Source organism: Talaromyces rugulosus, chromosome VI (genome assembly GCF_013368755.1).
Source record: "Talaromyces rugulosus chromosome VI, complete sequence".
Classification (NCBI taxonomy): domain Eukaryota; kingdom Fungi; phylum Ascomycota; class Eurotiomycetes; order Eurotiales; family Trichocomaceae; genus Talaromyces; species Talaromyces rugulosus.
The window spans coordinates 176,612-196,120 of NC_049566.1; the positions used below are offsets into that span (position 1 = coordinate 176,612).

Here is a 19,509-nt window from a genome sequence, read left to right on the forward strand (position 1 = left end):
TTTCTTGCAGAGTCTACGCGAAGCATGCCCGATGCAGCTTCATGAAGGGGAGTATTGCCTTTCATAGAAATTAGGTATTTGTACGCGCGTTGTAAGATGTTGGCGGCATGTTGAAGTTTCTAACAGCTAAAGCCTTGGAGGGTGCAGGTGGAACTTGGTTAAGACTGTGGTTTTAGAAGCAGAGCGGAATTTTAGGATATAATAAGCTGTTAATTAAGGTTTGGCATTTATCAAGCCTAGTAATAATTATAAAAATCTTTAGATATTATAGGTGGGTTAATCTAAGTTTAGAATAAGTTTTTTATATTTTCTATATATCTTTAAGCTAATCAATCTATTTTTTGTTAGCTTTAGTAAGCTTTTTGTAAGCTGGTTTATTATTAATTCTTTTAATTATACTTTTTAAATCTCTCTATTTTATTCTGTGGAGATAGTCTTTAGTATTTTTGCTTATTATTATAATATAATTTACTTTAAGAGTTTAAATTAATTGCTAAGAACATAATAGTTTTAATATAAATAATATAGTAGGTGTGATAAAGTAGAAGAAGAAAATAAGAAGAGAAAAAAGTTTAAAATAGCTCCTTATATTTATTTAAGGAAAGAAGTTAATTTCTTTCTATATTACTCTGTTATACCTCTCTAGATAGCTATATATTTTTAATTGTATAGTGATGAACGGTCTTAGTATAAGTATAGTATAATGGTATGTCAATCTCGTTTCTCTAATGAATAGGAATGTGAACCAGTTAATAAGCATTTAAGAACTCAGAGAAAACTAAGATATAGGAATAGCCTTTTTAAAAAGGCAAAAGAACTTAGTATTCTATGTGGCTCTGATGTGTATTTGATTACTTGAGACTGACAGACAGGCCAGATTTATTATTTGACTTCAGAGATAGCAGGAATATGGCCACCTCCTTATCAAAGCCTTGTGAGTCCCGTCACTCCATCCTGTCGCTTTCTGGTGATGCTGACCGCCTAAGAATGAGATGTACCCTATAGAGAAGTCCAAGTAGAATACTATATTTGGAATAGATTGACCATGTTTTTTGTACAGTACAGGTCTGGGAGAATTGATAGGGTACGACTCATCTTGCGCTGACAGTATGGAATTTCAACTTAGATCATGTAGAAGGTGTGAGAAGCTTGTTGAAAAGAAGCGGTCATGTTTAAGCACGTGACTCTGATTTTAAGGATACTATCGAATAGAATGTTTGTAGTGGAATAAAGTCGAGATATGATTTAGAGACACGGCCGTATGCTGCTGCCTTCAGATCAATATGGGCCTTTGTAATCATTGATTTATGCCCTTCTTTTAGAATGTAAGCAGTCAGTGTGGCGTAGACTAAACTTCTGACTAGATTATCTGTTAATAGAGCTGATAGTAAAAAAATACTACTATTCCGGAGATTGATATAGCACATACAAAACCGTTCCACCTGGGTGTCGGCGAGTCCTACTATTCTGTCAACCATTGGATTAGATGGTTTCTCAGCACTAATCCGTGAAGGTCCAATTCGGTGTGTTTCTGAACTTAATATATGTATGTGTACAGATTTAGAAAAATAGGATTGAGTAAGATTGTATGTATTGAGTTCTGTGTCATATTGTAGAATATTATGAGGGGTAACCGTCAGGCTGAAATATAGGTGCCCAAATAGATACCCTAAGGCACCTATCTATCTGGCCTGTGAGATTGAACATTCGATCACTTTCTACCTTGGTGTATCCAGTCTTTCAGACAATAAACCTCGCAGCGCGGGCTGCCACGTAGGCCTAGTAATCTAACATAACCTAGGGTGCTTACTAACCGAATCGGCGCCTAACTTAACTAGTTGACTGCGACTCCTCATTAGGAACGTAAATTGCTGATCCTCCTGAATTAATTGGGATTAGTCGACAAGGTCAGACTATTGAGAAAACCCCTATATAAATTGATAATTTCCTTTGTAATTTAGAATAATATGCTCATCCTAGTGATTAATTTAATACATATTCTCATCTCAAACCTGTACCACTTTTGCCAACTTATTAAGCAGTGTCAAGATCCCGCAGTTCAACATCTGGGTTTCGAGACAATAGTTCACTGCCTCGGTAATGATTGCCACGACCCCGCACAACTGAGCAGGCAGCCAGCATTCCAAAAAAAAATAAAGCTATTTGGACTGTAGTTTTCATACTACGACACATTCTTTCTGTACCCACGCTGGAACGGTTATCCATATAACACAACGACGATACAGTGGGTGAATTCTAATTGCACAATTGTCACACGTAATATGCCATCATTCACGGGACATCCAGCACGGCAGGGCCAAGAACAAAGTTCAACTGAGGAAATCAGCCTACAAACGCCTGGATCAGTAAATGATACGGGTCTTACTGTATCACATCCACCATCGGGTTTGAAATTCTATATGATGTTCCTAGGAGTTGCTTTGGCTCTAGTGTTTTCTGGCCTGGTAAGCACATTTGACCTCATTTTTCTAGACTTAGATCGGGTATTTATTGTACAACGAACAAGGATGAAAGTATTGTCGCTACAGACGTTTCAAAAATTACTGATGATTTTGGAACCATTGCAGACGTCGGGTGGTACTACTCAGCATAGTATGGAATTATGGGTCTTTTCCGTATCATATAAGCTCACTATTAACCAGCCGTCTCACATCATGCAGTTTTCAATTCTTTTTTGGAAAACTGTACACCATATTTAGTGTCAAAATGGTTTTTATGATAGCGCTTGGCGCATATCAAATAGGGTCTCTGCTTAGTGCTATTGCTCCTACCTCCGCGGCCCTCGTGATTGGTAGAGCAGTGTCTGGGTTTGGTTGTGCCGGCTTGATAGCTGGAACGTTTGTGTACGTATATTCTGTACATCAGGATATATGCGGTCTCTTTTAACTTTTCTTTGTTGAATAGGATAATATCTCGCAGTGTACTAACACATCACATACCAATATATGGAGCAGTTGGTGGGGGAATAGAGGTAGTTTCATCTTCTACTGGACCACTCCTAGGTGGTATTATAACCCAAGCACTGTCGTGGAGGTGGTGCTTTTATATTAACCTTCCAGTTGGTGGATTAAGCTTTTTCCTCATTCCCCTCTCTTTTCGTGATACTTCTGTGACGGACAACCGGAATCTCACATTTCGAGAGAAAATTATGAAAGTGGATATGCTCAGTACAGCTGTTTTTATACCGTCAATAGCCACACTACTTCTTGCATTACAGTGGGGAGGGACAAAGTACGGGTGGTTCGATGCTCGCATCATCGCTCTCTTTAGCGTTTATTCCATCTCTTTCCTCTTCTTTGGACGGTTACAATGGCGGCGTGGGGATAAAGCAACCCTACCGCTACGGATTCTAAGTCGCCGAACTATGCTATCAGGAATGTGGTTCTGTTTCTGTACCAATTCCGCCCTGGCAATTGTGGACTATTATGTAAGTTAACTCTATTCTCTAGTTAACTATTATTTGCATGATGACTTATATATCTGTAGATGCCAACCTATTTTCAGACAGTGAAGCAAGTATCTCCATCAGAGTAAGGAATACTAGTTTTACCTCTTATTCTCGCACTCTTAGTTTCATGCCTTCTCGCTGGTCCTACAACTAATTTCATTAGATACTATGCGCCTGTAATGCTATTACCTAGTGTTATGTCCCCAATTGGCTCCGGGTTGTTAACCACATTTACTACTGATGCTAATCTTTCAAAACTAATATGCTTTCAAGCATTGCTTGGCTTTGGTATAGGCATCGGCATTCAAGCACCACAGGTTGCAGCTCAAACCACTTTATCCTCGGAAGACATACCTATCGGAATCTCTGCAGTCATGTTTGCACATGGAATAGGACCCGCAGTGTTTGTGTCTGCCGCACAATCCATTTTCATTAGTCGGCTGAAGGTGTACTTGGCAGACTTTTCTACGCAGGCAAATGCCACTCTCCTGGGAGATTCTGGCCTCAACAATATGATATCCCACGTAGAGGCGGACAAGCTTCAAGGTGTACTTAAAGCATGCGATAAAGCTGTCACTGAAGCATTCTTCCTCCCTGTTACTCTGACAATTCTTGGTATGGCTGGGGCTGCAAGCATCAGATGGCATTTGGTGAAGCAGAGATATACTTGATGTGGTCTCATCCGCAGTGTTCTCAAGCACCTTTCCTATTTAGGGTCTATTGCCAATGGAAAGATTCGTCAGTTGCCATGAGCGTGTGTCACGGGTTATTAGGTAGCTTTTCCGGAAATAGTACTACAAATTAGAGCGAAAATATTTCTCTTTGCTACAAAATCCTAATTTCGAGGTTGGTAACTGAGGCACTTCCACGCTTTGATTCAGAATAGTTCAACAGATGTTATAGTCGGTATGTTGCAAAATCAGTTTTCCCCATGAGAAAAGTGATGCAATCAGTTGGTCAGGTTTAAGCCTACTTTAAATGCCTAATTTTGAGTTGGCTCAAGCCTAAATACGTTATGTATTAGTACATTAATTGATTTGATTCTCTCTTGCCTTTGCATTTCTGATTCTATATCTGATCATAGATATTTCATGAAAAGCTGGAGAATAAGCGAAGGTTGCATAACCTGGAAAGAGTGTCTTCCTGCCATCAATTGTGGTTCTGTTTTGGGATTAAACGCCAGAGAATTCCGGCGATCTTCTTGACTTCCAGACGGACGTATCAGTTTATAAATGGCTTGCCGCAATCTTGAATAACAGATGCGATATGACAACACGGCTCCCGTTCAAACGCTTCACTGGGAAACAATTGCAAGGTCGGTGAAGTCATGGCGGGACAATTTCCGGTATGAAATGTAAAGGTACAATACTTTAAATAGCTGTTATATTCTTAGCGATATAAAATCCAAAAAATTTTGGTTGCAAGGAATAATATAAACAGCAACGAGCTGGCGAACTCCTCATTATCAGGCTGCGTCTACGCGTTATTAAGCCGCAGTTCCAAGCTTATCAGTACTCCGCATAACCGTGCTGCTATTAGGATCCATATTGTCTGTCCCTTTCTCACAGGCAGATCCACTGTGGCTTGTTACTAGAAATCGTCATTCCCGATATAAATGGCCAGAAGAACAATCCTGGACGAAGCGGAACAGTCTTCCTGGCTCAAGTGTAAGCACTGAGGCGTGTTTCTATTTGTCGTGACAGCCCTGCATAAACAATGAAATTCCAAGCTGAAACACGAAACCAGTCGCAGGTAACCGACACCCGTTGCTCCATGCTAGCTCGTGCAGATTTACAGCGGCAACAGGGTGAAGTTTAAAGTGAAACAGATGTGCCGCTTCGCGCTGTATGAGTGTCCAAACTCCGAGTGAGAAGGCACCCGGTACAACTGCATGTAGTGCGGCTCGTACTGTTACCCTCGGGTGGATAGTATTAGCCATAGTTCTCAGTCCTCCAAGTTGCATCGACCAAGGAAACGCATACAGTACTCTACCGAAGAAGAAAAGCTCCTTATTGAGCTGAAAAGGAAACAGAATCTCCCATCGCCCGATATCGCAAATCATTTCCCAGGAAGAAAGATCAGTACGCTGCAAGTCCATTATTCCACGAAACTGAAGGATCGAGAGGAAGGAACCTCCAACGCGAATCACGACCAGGGAGAAGAATGCTGCTCGGTAAACCCATCCCTCCAATCCACCGAAGATAACACTCCCCGTCAGCGGTATGGTTTGCGTTCGAATAGACGCTCACCAGATCGCTATGCTCTGGAATAGGTCAGTAGCCGAAGTCTATCTTGGTCTGTGTCGCTCATAATTAAGATATTCGTGACGGCTGAACCTGAGGCTATCCCCAAGGGTAGGAGCGGCCTCGTGGCCGGATGGGAGGCCTCAGGCAGGAAGGGCATCAACCCTAACCCGCGGTGCCAGATCTGGGGATAGCCTCACCCCGGGGCCATAAGGGGTCAAGCTGGTTACCTAAGCACACAAGATAAAACCTTCCCGCAGGTCCTGGTAGTTAGATTCCTTTCCCATGCTTGTTGTTTTAGAGAATCGCACCCCTAGATAGGAATCGAATATCTTTGGAAAAGGCACGTCACATATTTTGATTTTATGCTTCATAGTAAATAAACTATGTTTACCATACAACCTATTCTACGATCACACCATTAGAACTTATATCATAGACTGTGGGATGGCTTATAGAGCCATTAAATCTTACGTACGATGTAACACTTCTGAATAAATAGCAATAGCTTCAAATTCAATAAGTCATAAGTGTTCTGTTCTTCTCTCTGTCTAGATGAGGCCCCGACGCGGTCTATATAACCCCTTGATAGACGAGGTCACGTGCACATCCTTGCTTCGCGACGTGCCAGGAATCTCGATTGCATTAACGATCCGACATAGACAATAGTATTTTCTATTTCTTATATATATAGTTAGTTATCGAACTCCTTAAGTGAAAAGAGTGGAGAATTTTTCTAAATGCGGATAGTGTGGTTAAGAGATTTTGCGCTTGTATTTATTCTGGCTGTGGTTGGTTACTAGAAGTGCCAGCTTCATTAACCCTTGCCCCTAAGGAAAATGCTAGATCTCGTCTTCCTATTGCATGAAGAGAAACCGTCATACCCACATGATGTGTAGCATTTTCACTCATGTTAAATGGATTGACATCTACTCCAGTATCAATTACGCGACGAATTCTCCCTGTAAATAGGCGTGAACACTGGCTATGGACATGTTTTGCGTTCGAACTCTGTGCAGGTTTGATAAATATCCAAGCCAGTTTCAGGTTTCCAGTTTCTGTTGCAGGAATGTAGGGCACAATTGGATTCACTAAGTTTGTCTTCCAACTTGGCAATCTCCCGGACCATTCGAGCGTGGTTTTTCTCGTAGTAAGCCCTGAACTCGACGGGACCGAGATTCGGGTTACGCTTGAAGAAGAGCAAAAATGCGTTATTTAGGCACATTTTGGGGTATATGTCTAGCCAGTGCCCCAAGCAGATGTGGTAGGTATTTCTCTTGAAGAGTAGGAAAGTAGCGTTAGGAGCGGTTATATTCACAGGATGCGTAAAAATCACAGTATTTTCGTGGGCGCACCTGATGCGAGAAAGCAGTCTCATTTAAACTTACATGGGGGCATTATTAGATTCCCAACAGTCTATATACATGTGTTATTCGCACTGTTCTTGCCCAGTTTGCTTGAAATTTTACGCGCATTATACGTTTTCTTTGGTGGCCGAATGTGCAGGTGATTATTTGGTTACTCTAAAAGCTACTAGGGTACCGTATGTTGACGCTCAGCTTGCTACATGAATACAGACTGTACATATCTAAATAATTGGCGTCATTCTAACGTGATTGCAACCTCCTGTGTCTATTTTTTATTATTGGGTTTCTTGAGGCACCTCGCCCAAAGGCCGAGGAAATCCCGACGCATTTGCCGTGGGCGTGATGCCCCACCAATTTAAATCTAGAATCTCTGCATCATCGTGTTCCAAAAAGGTGTTGTGAAACCCTGACTGAAATCCATAATGTAGAGTATGTAAAAGATGATTTTCTGTATCGGCTTTTCGTAGTGAGGAAACATGTCCGTCATCTAGGACAGCAGGGTAAGAATCATCATGTATGCTACCAGACTCGTTTACGCCTCGAAGTGATAGAGTCTTGGGTACGGCACTATCGTAACGGTAGTGGGTTGTTCGTTTTTCCGCGGTGTGGTTGGGATGAGATGGAGTATACCAAGGGTACATGGGCGAGGTGATAGAGTCTAGGACTGCATGTTGACCCATTTCAATTGATTCATTCAGCTTCACCGCCTATTATTACGTTAACAACAGAGTGAATAGGTGCCAAATCGTGTGGCAACGAGACATACCATGACGCGCAATGGCTTCCAGTAGAGGCTCAAAACTTCCAGCACCGTCCGGACGGAGCTCATCTCATCCGAATCCATACCTGGGGTGTGTAATGATTGATTCGTAGACCTTGCAGACTGCACGTTATTCTTATACACCTACAACAACCGCTATGTAATCAGCACGGTCCGGATGAATATGAAGAAAACGGATTTCACTTCTATCCCTTGAGGCTTTCAGAGCCAGAAAAGAAAAGGGTGAATCAGAAGCCTCATTCGAAAAGTATTTAGAAGGAGCAAAAGAAAGAAGAAAAGAAAATAAACATGACAAACAAGATACTAAGATAATGATACAATTGTGCCACGGGCTACGTACCACAAACACGCTGCCTGCCATGAAAGCTCCATAACCGAGAAAGGGCCATAGCCTCGTTATGTCTAAATTATTTCTAATAAATTGGCGCAAAAGCCTCGCAAATGCAGTGGCCTGCTCGAGAACTATATCAGCGTTGTTCGGAGTCGGTTCTCTTGAACATCGCAGGCACCCAGAACAACCTGAGAGAATCGGAACCATAGAGGCATGCAAAAGCAGTCGGCTGACGAAGTAAACAGAGTAGATATTGGTAATGAGCTCAATGCTCTCGTTGTACGATTCTGCCCGGGCGCAGAGGTCGATGAACGGCCAGTCGATATGGTGCTCAATAAGCTCGAGGATATCGAAGAACGAGCTGCGTTGGTTCATTCTTTGAGTGTCATGATGCGAATGGGATTCAGCCAAGAATTCCTGAACTTTGGCCCTATGTAAGTAATTTCGATCAGCTATGATTAATTATAGTCAAAACTATGTAGTATGTGCGTGGAAATTGAAAATGGGGCTTCACTGATGTCACGGAGCCGAAGAAGTGGAAGGTAAAGAAATAGCTCACCAAACCCGCAAAATTTTGACGAGTTCTGCCATTAATGAGCCTGGAAACTGCTCAGATTGGGTTCCATCTATCAGAATAGTCCGAGAACTCGTTTCCCAGGCACCGTCCATCTTCTGGCCGAGCATGAGCTCTACGCCTAGCCCTGGCTTCCTTTTCTCAAATTTTGCCGGTAGCGGCAAACCCGCAACGTTGTCCCATGTGCTGGAGGGTTCTAACCGCGATCCACCAATACACAAAGTGCACCAACTAGCCCAAAAGCATCGTCTCTTCATCTCGTGGTCGAACTGTATGTTGCAATTGGCTGATGAAGAAGATGAAACGTCGTCGAGCAACCTATCGTATCCCAGGAGGGGATTTAATCGGTACGCCAGAGAAGCATGAATGACGGCACGTTGAGTCTCGTTGCGCGAGAAATAATAAAACTGCAGTACTTGAAGCGTCTGGATAATCACGAGCGTGGGCTCATCAGCGTAGGAGAGGACTTGCTGGCTCGCGGAACGCGCCCACGACCACGACTTTTGCAAAAGGGTCTGCACGGGCAGTATCCTGATGTACTCTTTGTATGGTGTATCAAATTGCTCTAGGAAAATGGCTGCATGGGCGTAAATAGCACGCAGCAGATAGTCTGGTAAATCATTCTGCAGGTAGAGTTGAAAAGTCACTGTTTTATGAAATAGTAATGTCGAGTTGTAGACTTGCTTGAAATATATTTCTAAGAGCAGTAGTCCAACCTCTGTAGAAGGCAAATCGGTTGTCTCAACGTCGATAGGATTGTCAGAGTTGGGAGAAGCGTCATGACTGTCTTCTTTACTGAACACATTGGCATGGCGCCTGTTGTTCGATTTGTTGACGATAGAAGATTCGGACGGACCAACAATCTCATCACCACCATCCCGCAGCAAAGCATTTGCCCTTTGCTTTGCCCTCGCCCTAGCCTGACTCGTCTTCTGTGCAATGCGTCTGCGGTCAGGGGCTGAAGGGTAATGGCAGGCGGCTCCATGCTGACGACACCGCACGCACGAGGGTAGCTCGCGATTACACTTCAGCTTCTGGGACCGACATCGCAGGCATGACACAGTTACCTTTCCAGCTCCGGGGGGCACCTGTGACGGCAGTGTCGCAGCATGGCCTGTAGGCGGAAGATCGTTTTCCATGTCTGCCGGTTGGTTCATTGAGATAAAGGCATACCAGTATCCGATGAGCTGGGCAGAAAAGGACCGCGCGCTGAGCAGTCCGTAACCCGGCGAGCAGCCGTATCATCAGGACAAGCGTCTGTAATATAGGCAGTCCGAACCAGAAGAGGGCTATGCAATACTCTCCCGTCAACACTCCGCTTCTATACAAGGCTGCAGAGCAATGTGGCCGGGACATCATGGCCAGCTTCCAGAACAAAGAAGCCGTAGCACTAGAGTGGATTAGAGGCAATACCTCATGATGCGTGTCAGCAACAAGCTGCCCACCTGAGAGTTGTAAATTGGGGGCGTGTGGCATCTAGTAGGGTAAAGAGTTGTCCGTGTATACCAACCAACGTGACCATTTCTAATTCGCTGGCGGAGATGCCTTCGGCAAGCCTATCGACGCCAACGATCGATGTCAGTTGGCTGGCCTACAGAGTAAGTGTTAGATTTAGTGCGGTAATTTTACCCGTAAATTATAGCTTGAAACGATTAGAACAAGTTGTTGGATTATAGATTAATACACCTCGCCGAGTTAAAATCGATTCGGTGCCTACATGGGGTCGGTTAGAAGTGATATATCATGTCGGACCAATTAGCCATTGCCACGTATTAGATGGGGTGTTGGGAATCTCCAATATAGGAGACATCGCCCTCTATGGAAAACTTCAAGAATTGACAATCATATCACATACATATCAGGTGCAGATAACCGTAATATCCAACACATGTCCACCTAGGGCGCATTCTAGGGCTTAACCGCTTGGCTAATCAAAAAGACCACGATGTGGAGTCGCAAGACTCCACACTGCACTCGCTTATGTAGCCGTAATCTGGAACATGAATCATGACAGTGACACAAGTTGGCATGAATTATATGTTGATTTCTTGTAGTGGACAAAGTTGCACTCAATGTACTAGGCACTCAATTTACTAGAAGGAATGTCCTCAATTTTGAAGATAGCAAGCCCCTGATTATGGAACGTGTTTCTATCAAATTTTCACCTAGTTGGGGTTGACTAGGCGGCGACTCAGTGTCTCCAATAAAAGAAGGCGGGGTTTCCAGTCCAGAGCCTCTGCTCTGGGCTAGGCTTGGCCATGGGACGCGCCTAAGGCAAGCGTACGTAGCTTGCGCCGATAACCCCTAGTACAGGCCGGGCGGTTGGGTCCATCTTCTCCGCGTTCACACGACCATCCCAACTCACTCCGCTATCTCTCCCGCGCACATGGGCTTGCCTGTGAGACAAATCTTGGAGGTGGACCCTAATCTAGTAGCAATGCTCGTATTCTATAGACCCGATCCCTTTGCGGTAAAAATGATCTCACCTCTGTCCGATCCCAGTCTGGTCCCTAGCAAGCAAACAGTGTTTTCCACAATGGATGAATCACGGAGACAGCTATTTAGGATTCACAATGTCGAGCCATTAAGCAGTTCTCTTGTTCCTGCTGTACTAGAACTTCCAACGCCAGGCCATCTCTCTCTCTTTTGCCCATTTTTCAAACACAACTGGTAGATTTATCTCGACTAGTTAATATTTTGATTCTTGATCAAACTGGTTGTTCATTACAATCTTATATCGTCAAGCCCATTCAACATATTAAAGGACCAACATCATGACTGTCACCGACAAACTCAACGGAAACAGTCAGAATGGCACGACACATGTCAGCAATGGCAACACAAATGGCCAACAGAACGGCCTTGCTAACTCTCAGCCAATAATGTCCCTTGACGCTGGCCTTGAGCCAATTGCTATTTGTGGAATTGGCCTTCGCTTGCCTGGTGCAATTCGTACTGGGGATGACTTTTGGGATGTTCTATACCATGGCAAAGATCTTCGAGGCCCAATACCTGCGGATCGTTTTAATATCAGTGCTTTTGATGACTTGTTGGGGAAAAAGGGAGCCATCAACACAAGACACGGATACTTTCTTGACGAAGACCTAGGACTTATTGATGCTTCATTCTTCAATATGAGCAAAGCAGAGCTGGAAAAGACTGATCCGCAACAGAGAAAACTTCTTGAAGTTGCACGTGAATGCCTTGAAAATGCTGGAGAAGTGAATTGGCGGGGAAAGAGTGTCGGTGTTTACGTCGGCACATTTGGTGACGACTGGTTACAAAGTACGACAAAAGAGAGCCAAGTCACAGGCAGTTACAATTTCAGTGGAGACCTTATGCTCGCGAATAGAGTTTCCTACGAATTCGATTTTCAGGGCCCAAGGTAAAGCCATACAACTTACCACTTATATGAGCGTGTAAGAGAGCTAATTCTATGTGATATTTTAGTTTGGTAGTCAAAACAGGCTGCAGTGCAAGTCTAGTTGCACTCCACGAAGCTTGCCGGGCCCTTCAGAGACAAGACTGTACCGCAGCTCTTGTATGTGGCACGTCTCTTCTCATGGGGCCTCACATTTTCACAGTCATGACAAACGAGGGTGTTCTCTCCCCTGAGGGTTCATCCAAAACGTTTGACGCAAAGGCAGACGGATTTGCCCGAGCTGATGGCATCAATGCCGTTTTTCTCAAACGCCTTCCAGATGCGCTTCGAGATGGTAACCCAATTCGCGCAATTGTTCGGAATTCTGGCAATAATAGTGACGGCAAGTCACAAGGACTGTTGTCGCCTAGATCGTCTACACAAGAAGCTTTAATACGGCATGTATACTCTCAAGCGAAATTGGATCCTAGTGAGACTGGTTTCATTGAATGCCATGGTACTGGCACAGCAACGGGCGATCCAATTGAAACCAGTGCGGTTGGAAATGTATTTGGAGAGAAAGGCATCTATATCGGATCGGTATGTTCTAACCTGATATATAAACCAAGAATGGCTACGAATGAATGTCTACTAACACTTGGTTCCATATTAGGTCAAACCCAATACAGGTCACTCTGAAGGTGCAAGTGGCCTCACTAGTCTGATCAAGGCAGTGCTTGCGTTGGAGCACAAGATAATTCCCCCAAATATTAAGTTCTCAGTTCCAAATCCCAAGAGTAAGTCAAATGAGCCATCTATTTTATGATCGAAGCCTTGTATCAGCTCGCTAACAAAATCTCTAGTTGCCTTTGAAAAGAATAAGCTCGTTGTGCCAGTAAAGCCAACACCTTGGCCAAGCAATCGCACAGAGAGAATATCAATCAACTCATTTGGAATTGGAGGAAGTAATGCGCATGTCATCGTTGATAGTATAGAACAATTCCTCACGGATAATCCTACACTTACTCACCGGTGGTCCCTGACGTTCGACAAACCTACTTGGACATTACCACGACTGCTCCTCTTCTCGGCTAACAATGCAGAATCCACCAAGGGCTTTGCACGACAAAGCATCAAATATGCTACACAACGACCTGAGTCTCTAGTGGACCTAGCGTACAGTCTATCATCAAGACGCGAGAAACTGCCACACCGATCCTATGCCCTTGTTTCTGCCAACGGTGTCATTGCAGAGTCCGCTCCTGTTGTCAAAACGACGTCTCGCCAAAGACCCCAAATTTGGGTATTTAGTGGCCAAGGAGCACAGTGGGCACAAATGGGCAGAGAACTTCTTGCCAATCACCCCATCTTTTCTCGAACCATTCATGATCTGGATTTCGCTTTGCAGTCTTTGAAACTACGTCCGAAATGGACTTTAAGAGGTACGTAACACCGTTTACCATTCCTTTTTTCTTGTCTCACATCGATATAGATGAACTTTCAAAACCCAAAGACACAAGTCAAGTGTATCGGGCCGAGTTATCACAACCCCTGACTACGGCGGTGCAGCTGGGTTTGGTAAATGTTCTGAAGCAGCTAGGCGTTACAGCCGATGCAGTAATTGGTCATTCAAGTGGTGAAATTGCGGCTGCGTACGCGGCAGATATATTGTCTCTGAGTGATGCGATAATCGTATCATACCTCCGCGGTTTTGTGACCAATTTTCAGACTAATAAGGGTGGTATGGCGGCGGTTGGACTCAGCGCAAACGCAGTTAAGGAATACCTGCTTGAAGGCACCGTTATTGCGGCAGAGAACAGCGATAAAGCGACCACTATCTCAGGAGACGAGACCGCCCTGGATCAAGTTATAGAGAATATCAAAGCCAAGCACCCAGATACGCTTGCTCGAAGGCTTCGGGTCGATATGGCGTATCATTCACCCCGCATGGCAATAGTTGGCGACAGTTATCTGGAGATGATGAGAAACACACTGGGTGCGTCGAGAACATGGTCACAACCAAGTACATCAAAGACCGCAATGTTCTCCACCGTCACTAGTCAACGCATCGCTTTGACGATTGACCTAAAGTACTGGGTGACCAATTTAGTTTCCCCCGTAAGGTTTAGTCCTGGATTTTCGACAATGCTTACTGCTCTGGCTGGCCAACCAGTGATCATTGAAGTCGGACCTCACTCACAACTAGCCGGACCAATTCGCGAGATTTGTACAGCAGAAGGCGTACAAAGTAGCTATATACCTACCATGATACGCGAGGCAGACTGTGTTGAGTCTCTCGCTTCTGCTGCTGGCCAACTTTTCCAACAAGGCGTGGAGTTTGACACAAGTGCCGACTCTACAATATTTCCACCAGGAAAAGTCTTGACCAATTTGCCTCTATACCAATGGGACCATTCGGCCAAGTACTGGTATGAGAACAGAGTCTCACATGATTGGCGTTTCCGCAAATATGGACACCATGCTCTGCTCGGTGAGATTATCCCAGAAAGCAGCACGATTGAACCGAGTTGGCGCTGTATCCTCGACCTGGAAGATGAACCGTGGTTGAGAGATCATATGATTGCAACCGACATTGTTTTTCCATTTGCAGGCTACGTCAGCATGGCGGGCGAGGCGATACGACAAATCTCCGGAACTGATATTGCTGGCTATAAAGTCAAGCATGTTGTGGTGCATACCGCTTTGGTATTGAATGAAAGCAAACCAGCCGAGGTTATAACAACACTTCGAAAACGCAAACTAACTGATGCGTCCGATTCGAAGTACTACGAATTTACGATTTCGTCTCACTCCGGTTCTACATGGACTAAGCATTGTGAAGGCAATGTGGTTGCATTGACAGAAAAAAAGTCGGTTGCGGATAACGTGAAAACGTTTCCGCGTAAAGTTATGGTGTCCAGATGGTACGACATCGTGTCCAGAGTTGGTTTGAGATATGGCCCAAATTTCCAGGGCATCAAGTTCCTCGAAGCATCTCCAGTAAGCATGCATGCCATCGCAGGAATTGCCGAGACGACCAACGGCCCATTCCTTTTTCATCCTACCGCAATGGACTCAGCCTTTCAGCTAGTGATTGCTGCGGGAGCCAAAGCGTCATCCCGAAATTTTACACAATTGGTTGTACCGACCTTGATTGAAGAGATCGAGATATATGCCTCGTCTGGTCTCATGACTGCTGAAGCTCAAGTTTCTCCAGACGGCAAAGAAACTGAATTGACATGCACCTCTGGCCAATCTGTGTGTCTTCGTATGAAAGGCGCAAGATTGACAGCCTTAGAGGGCGATCAAGAACCAGGTTTCGACAGGCACAAGGCAGCACGACTAGAGTTTTTCCCTAACCTTGACTTTGTGGACCATTCAACACTAGTTGACGCACCGTTTGTTCGAAGAGAGACTAGGGTGAATATAGAAGAGACAGTACTCCTGTCAATCTTGGACTCGGCTGAACGTGTCAAAGACCTGGAGCCTAGTCAGCCACATTATCAAATCTATCGAGAATGGCTGTTCAGGGAACAAAAGCGAGCCTCCAATAAGACATATCGACTCTTCACAGATCGTGCGCATTTCTTCTCAACGCTCACCTGCGAACAACGTCAAGATGAGCTTAATAAGAGACTGGAGCTACTCTCAGATGACCCCGTCTTCAAACATCTTGCTCGCGGAATTCACAGAGTAAATCAAAATTGTGAGAATCTGTTCACGGGAAAATTGGACGCCTTGAATATGCTTCTGGAAGATAACGTCCTGGCGGAGATTTACAACTCTGTATCTTCCGATTTCTCGAGGTTTGTCAAGCTCTTGAGCATCAACAAGCCCACACTGCGCATCCTTGAAGTAGGAGCCGGAACAGGCGGTGCAACAGAGTTGATCCTTCGTGATCTCGTCGACATCTCCAACAACCCTCCACACAGCGTCTACACGTTTACCGACATTTCTGGCGGATTTTTCGCGCAAGCTGCTGAAAGATTTAAGTATACTCCGAATATGGAGTTTAGATTATTCGACATTAGTCAGAGCCCATTCGAGCAAGGCTTCGAGGCTAATAGCTACGACCTCATTCTAGCTAACAATGTCGTCCACGCGACAGAAAACCTCCAAGCTACCTTGCGCAATTTGAGGCCCCTTCTCCGAGAGGGTGGTCAATTACTTCTTTCAGAAGTATGTGCTACCGGTGCCAATGCGCCTGGGTTCGTCTTTGGCCAGTTTTCGGGCTGGTGGATGGGCGAGGCTGACGATCGCAAATGGGAGCCATATGTTCATGTATCCCGGTGGGATCGCGAGCTCAAAGCCGCTGGGTTCTCAGGAGCTGATACTGCAGTGTTTGACGAAGATGAGCCATATCAGTACTGTGCAGCTATAATTTCTCATGCGGTATCTAAAGTCACGACTGAACATTCCCCAGGCGTGGGCGGTCTTGAGGCTATTGCAGTTGTTTGTGATAGTCCAGATCATGGTCCAAGTGCAGATTTGATTGCTGATATACGATCACGAGGGCATGATGTTGAAGTAGTTAAATTCGGAACCGCGCCCCCCCCTGCAAACCGGCCTGTTCTAGTGACTTTGGATCTAGAAGGCTACTTCTTCCAAGACATTACAGCACCTCGTCTCCTCGCCTGGCAAGGTCTTTGGCATCACCACCAAGGGCAGAAGTTGCTTTGGGTAATGCCAAAAGTACAACTCGACTGTGACGATCCGAGACCAGCTCAAACTCTTGGTGCCATGCGTGTCGCTCGGGCCGAGTTATCACTGCCCTTCCACACTCTGGAGATTGACTCATCAGAGCCGAACTTTACCGATCTAGTCCTCAAAGTGTTTGACAAAGTTGTCGGTCGTGATGACGTTGAAGCACTCTCTCCAGACAGAGAGTTTGTGGTGCAAAATGGTATCGTCAAGGTCGGCCGCGCCCAACCATTCTCGCTGAAAAAAGAGATTGGTTTTGTTGCCACCAGTGAATGTGATACCACGCGGCTTGAAATCAGCAAACCTGGTTTATTGGAGACTCTACACTGGGTCAGCACCAAAACTACTTCTTTAGCAGCAGACGAAGTTGAGATTGAAGCAAGAGCGGTTGGATTGAATTTCAGAGTATGTTGATCCTCAAGAATCATTGTTACTTGTACCATAAAGTCTAACGGTGATTTGTTAGGATATTATGGTATCTATGGGTATCTTAACCTTTGGAGATGGGACGCCACAGCTTGGTATCGAGATGTCAGGCATTATCACCAGTGTTGGATCAGCGGTCCAAAATGTTAAACCGGGAGATCGTGTCGTTGCGTTGGCCTCTCAAGGTTGTTTTTCAACGAAATGCATCATGAAAGCGCCACTCGTCGTCCAAATTCCAGACAACCTCGGTTTCGAAGAAGCTGCTACAATGCCCGCTGTTTTCTCTACCGTCATCCAAGCTCTTACTCGAGTGGCGCACTTGGAGAAAGGCAAAAGTGTACTCATCCATTCGGCGTGTGGAGGTATTGGCCATGCGGCCATCCAGCTTTGCAAAAACGCCGATGTCGAGGTATGTTTATAAAGACAATTGCCGATTTAGATTATCATTGCTGATTAACAACCATCATGGCAGATTTATGTTACAGTGGGTAGCAATACCAAGGCCGAGTATGCCGAAAACACCCTTGGTATCTCTAAAGATCACATCTTCAATTCACGTGATGACTCTTTCGTGGCTGATATAATGAGAGCAACAAATGGTAAAGGGGTGGACATTGTGCTCAATTCTCTTTCAGGACCTCTTCTCCACGCTTCTTGGGACTGTGTGGCTGAATTTGGTCAGCTCGTGGAACTGGGTAAGCGAGACCTTGTCGAGTTCGGTTCCCTTGCGTTGGAGCCTTTCCTGCTCAACCGATCTTATTGTTGTGTGGATCTGGCGCATATGCTTGAGCGTCGCCCTGAAAAAGTCGGTCAATTGCTTCAAGACTCTATCGACCTATTCCGCGAGGGAAAGATTCAGTCTATCGCAAGCCGCACCGACTTTACCGCAAACCAAATCACTGAAGCTTTCCGTCACCTTCAGAAGGGGAACCATATTGGTAAAGCTGTTGTCACGCTACCTCAGGACTCTTCTGACTTAGTTTCTTCGCCTAAACGGGCAGAAGTAAGCTTTGATTCATCAGCCACTTACTTGCTTACTGGCGGGCTGGGCGGAGTAGGTAGGGCAGTAGCGGCATGGATGGCGGAACGTGGCGCGCGCAATTTGATATTCTTGTCTCGCTCAGCTGGTAGAGGTGGTGATGACTTGTCGTTCTTTGCCGAACTAGAGGCATTGGGCTGTACTGCCATCCCGGTACAAGGCCAGGTGCAGTTGTTGGAAGACGTTGAACGAGCCATAGCCGCAGCTCCGAGTCCCATTCATGGCATCTTGCACCTTGCCATGGTTCTCGAGGTAAGTGACTGTGATTGGAGTATATCCAGTTTCAACTGCTAACAATTTTCATGTATAGGATGGAGCCGCCGTTGATTTGACTTTTGAGCAGTGGACTGCAGCCGTGGCACCAAAAGTAGATGGTGCTTGGAACCTTCATAATTCTTTTATCCAACGACAGCAAAACTTGGATTTTTTCCTCCTGTCGAGTTCAATTGTTACTAGTGCTCACCATCCAGGTCAAAGTAATTATGCCGCCGCCAACACGTCACTAGAAGCATTTGCTCAATATCGTCGGCGTCAAGGTCTCCCGGCAGCTGTGCTGAGCTTGTGTCCTATCGACGATATCGGATTCGTGGCAGAGAATCCTGTCATCCGTCGCAAGCTTAAATCACAAGGCTTGAACTTCCTACCCGAAAAAGAGGTGCTTGACTATTTTGAGTTTGCTGTGTTACACCAGCAAGACGAAGTGCAGAGCAGCTCACCTAAAGACCAACTGTCTTCATGGGCGAACGACAGTCACACAATCGTCGGTTTGCATAGTGAAATGCCTCTGGATGATCCTAACTGTCATACAATATGGCGGCGGAACCGCGAAATGGGTTTCTATCACAATGTAAGCACAACATCGAACAATAACATTTCCAAATCCTCTAGCGGCCTCAAAGCCTTTATTGAGCAGGCGACATCGAGCGGTGATCCAGCAAAGTTCTTGGATAATGACGCAGCCGTTGATTATTTGGCGACTGAGATTGGGTTGCGCATCCTTCAATTGATGATGCGCGATGCAGATGAAGTGGACATTTCAGTGAGTGTCCATGCTGTTGGCATGGACTCATTGATGGCAATTGAGCTTCGGCGCTGGTGGAAGCAAAACTTTGCTGTCGATGTGACTGTGTTGGAGATTATGGGAGCAGGAACTCTTCGAGGACTTGGGCATGTTGCGAGCCAGGGACTAAAAAAAAAGATTTTCAAAGAAGGCTAAA

The 19,509-nt window shown here is 45.1% G+C and overlaps 3 protein-coding genes across 3 annotated transcripts; 2 read left to right on the forward strand and 1 right to left on the reverse strand.

Annotated features, from left to right (window-relative positions):
* Positions 1-3,666: 3,666 nt before the first annotated feature.
* Positions 3,667-4,140, forward strand: TRUGW13939_10404 (uncharacterized protein; the record flags this gene model as incomplete). Its single annotated transcript, XM_035493516.1, has 1 exon — positions 3,667-4,140. One exon carries the CDS (start codon positions 3,667-3,669, stop codon positions 4,138-4,140), a length of 474 nt encoding a protein of 157 aa, XP_035349409.1.
* A 3,214-nt stretch (positions 4,141-7,354) lies between these two features.
* On the reverse strand, positions 7,355-9,904 carry TRUGW13939_10405 (uncharacterized protein; the record flags this gene model as incomplete). The annotated part of the gene is made up of 4 exons (XM_035493517.1): positions 7,355-7,786; positions 7,846-7,983; positions 8,201-8,621; positions 8,751-9,904. 4 exons carry the CDS (start codon positions 9,902-9,904, stop codon positions 7,355-7,357), a joined length of 2,145 nt encoding a protein of 714 aa, XP_035349410.1.
* Positions 9,905-11,539: 1,635 nt separating this feature from the next.
* TRUGW13939_10406 (uncharacterized protein) lies at positions 11,540-19,508 on the forward strand (the record flags this gene model as incomplete). The annotated part of the gene is made up of 8 exons (XM_035493518.1): positions 11,540-12,150; positions 12,216-12,726; positions 12,800-12,923; positions 12,990-13,568; positions 13,619-17,232; positions 17,294-17,662; positions 17,726-18,544; positions 18,603-19,508. 8 exons carry the CDS (start codon positions 11,540-11,542, stop codon positions 19,506-19,508), a joined length of 7,533 nt encoding a protein of 2,510 aa, XP_035349411.1.
* Position 19,509: the final 1 nt, after the last annotated feature.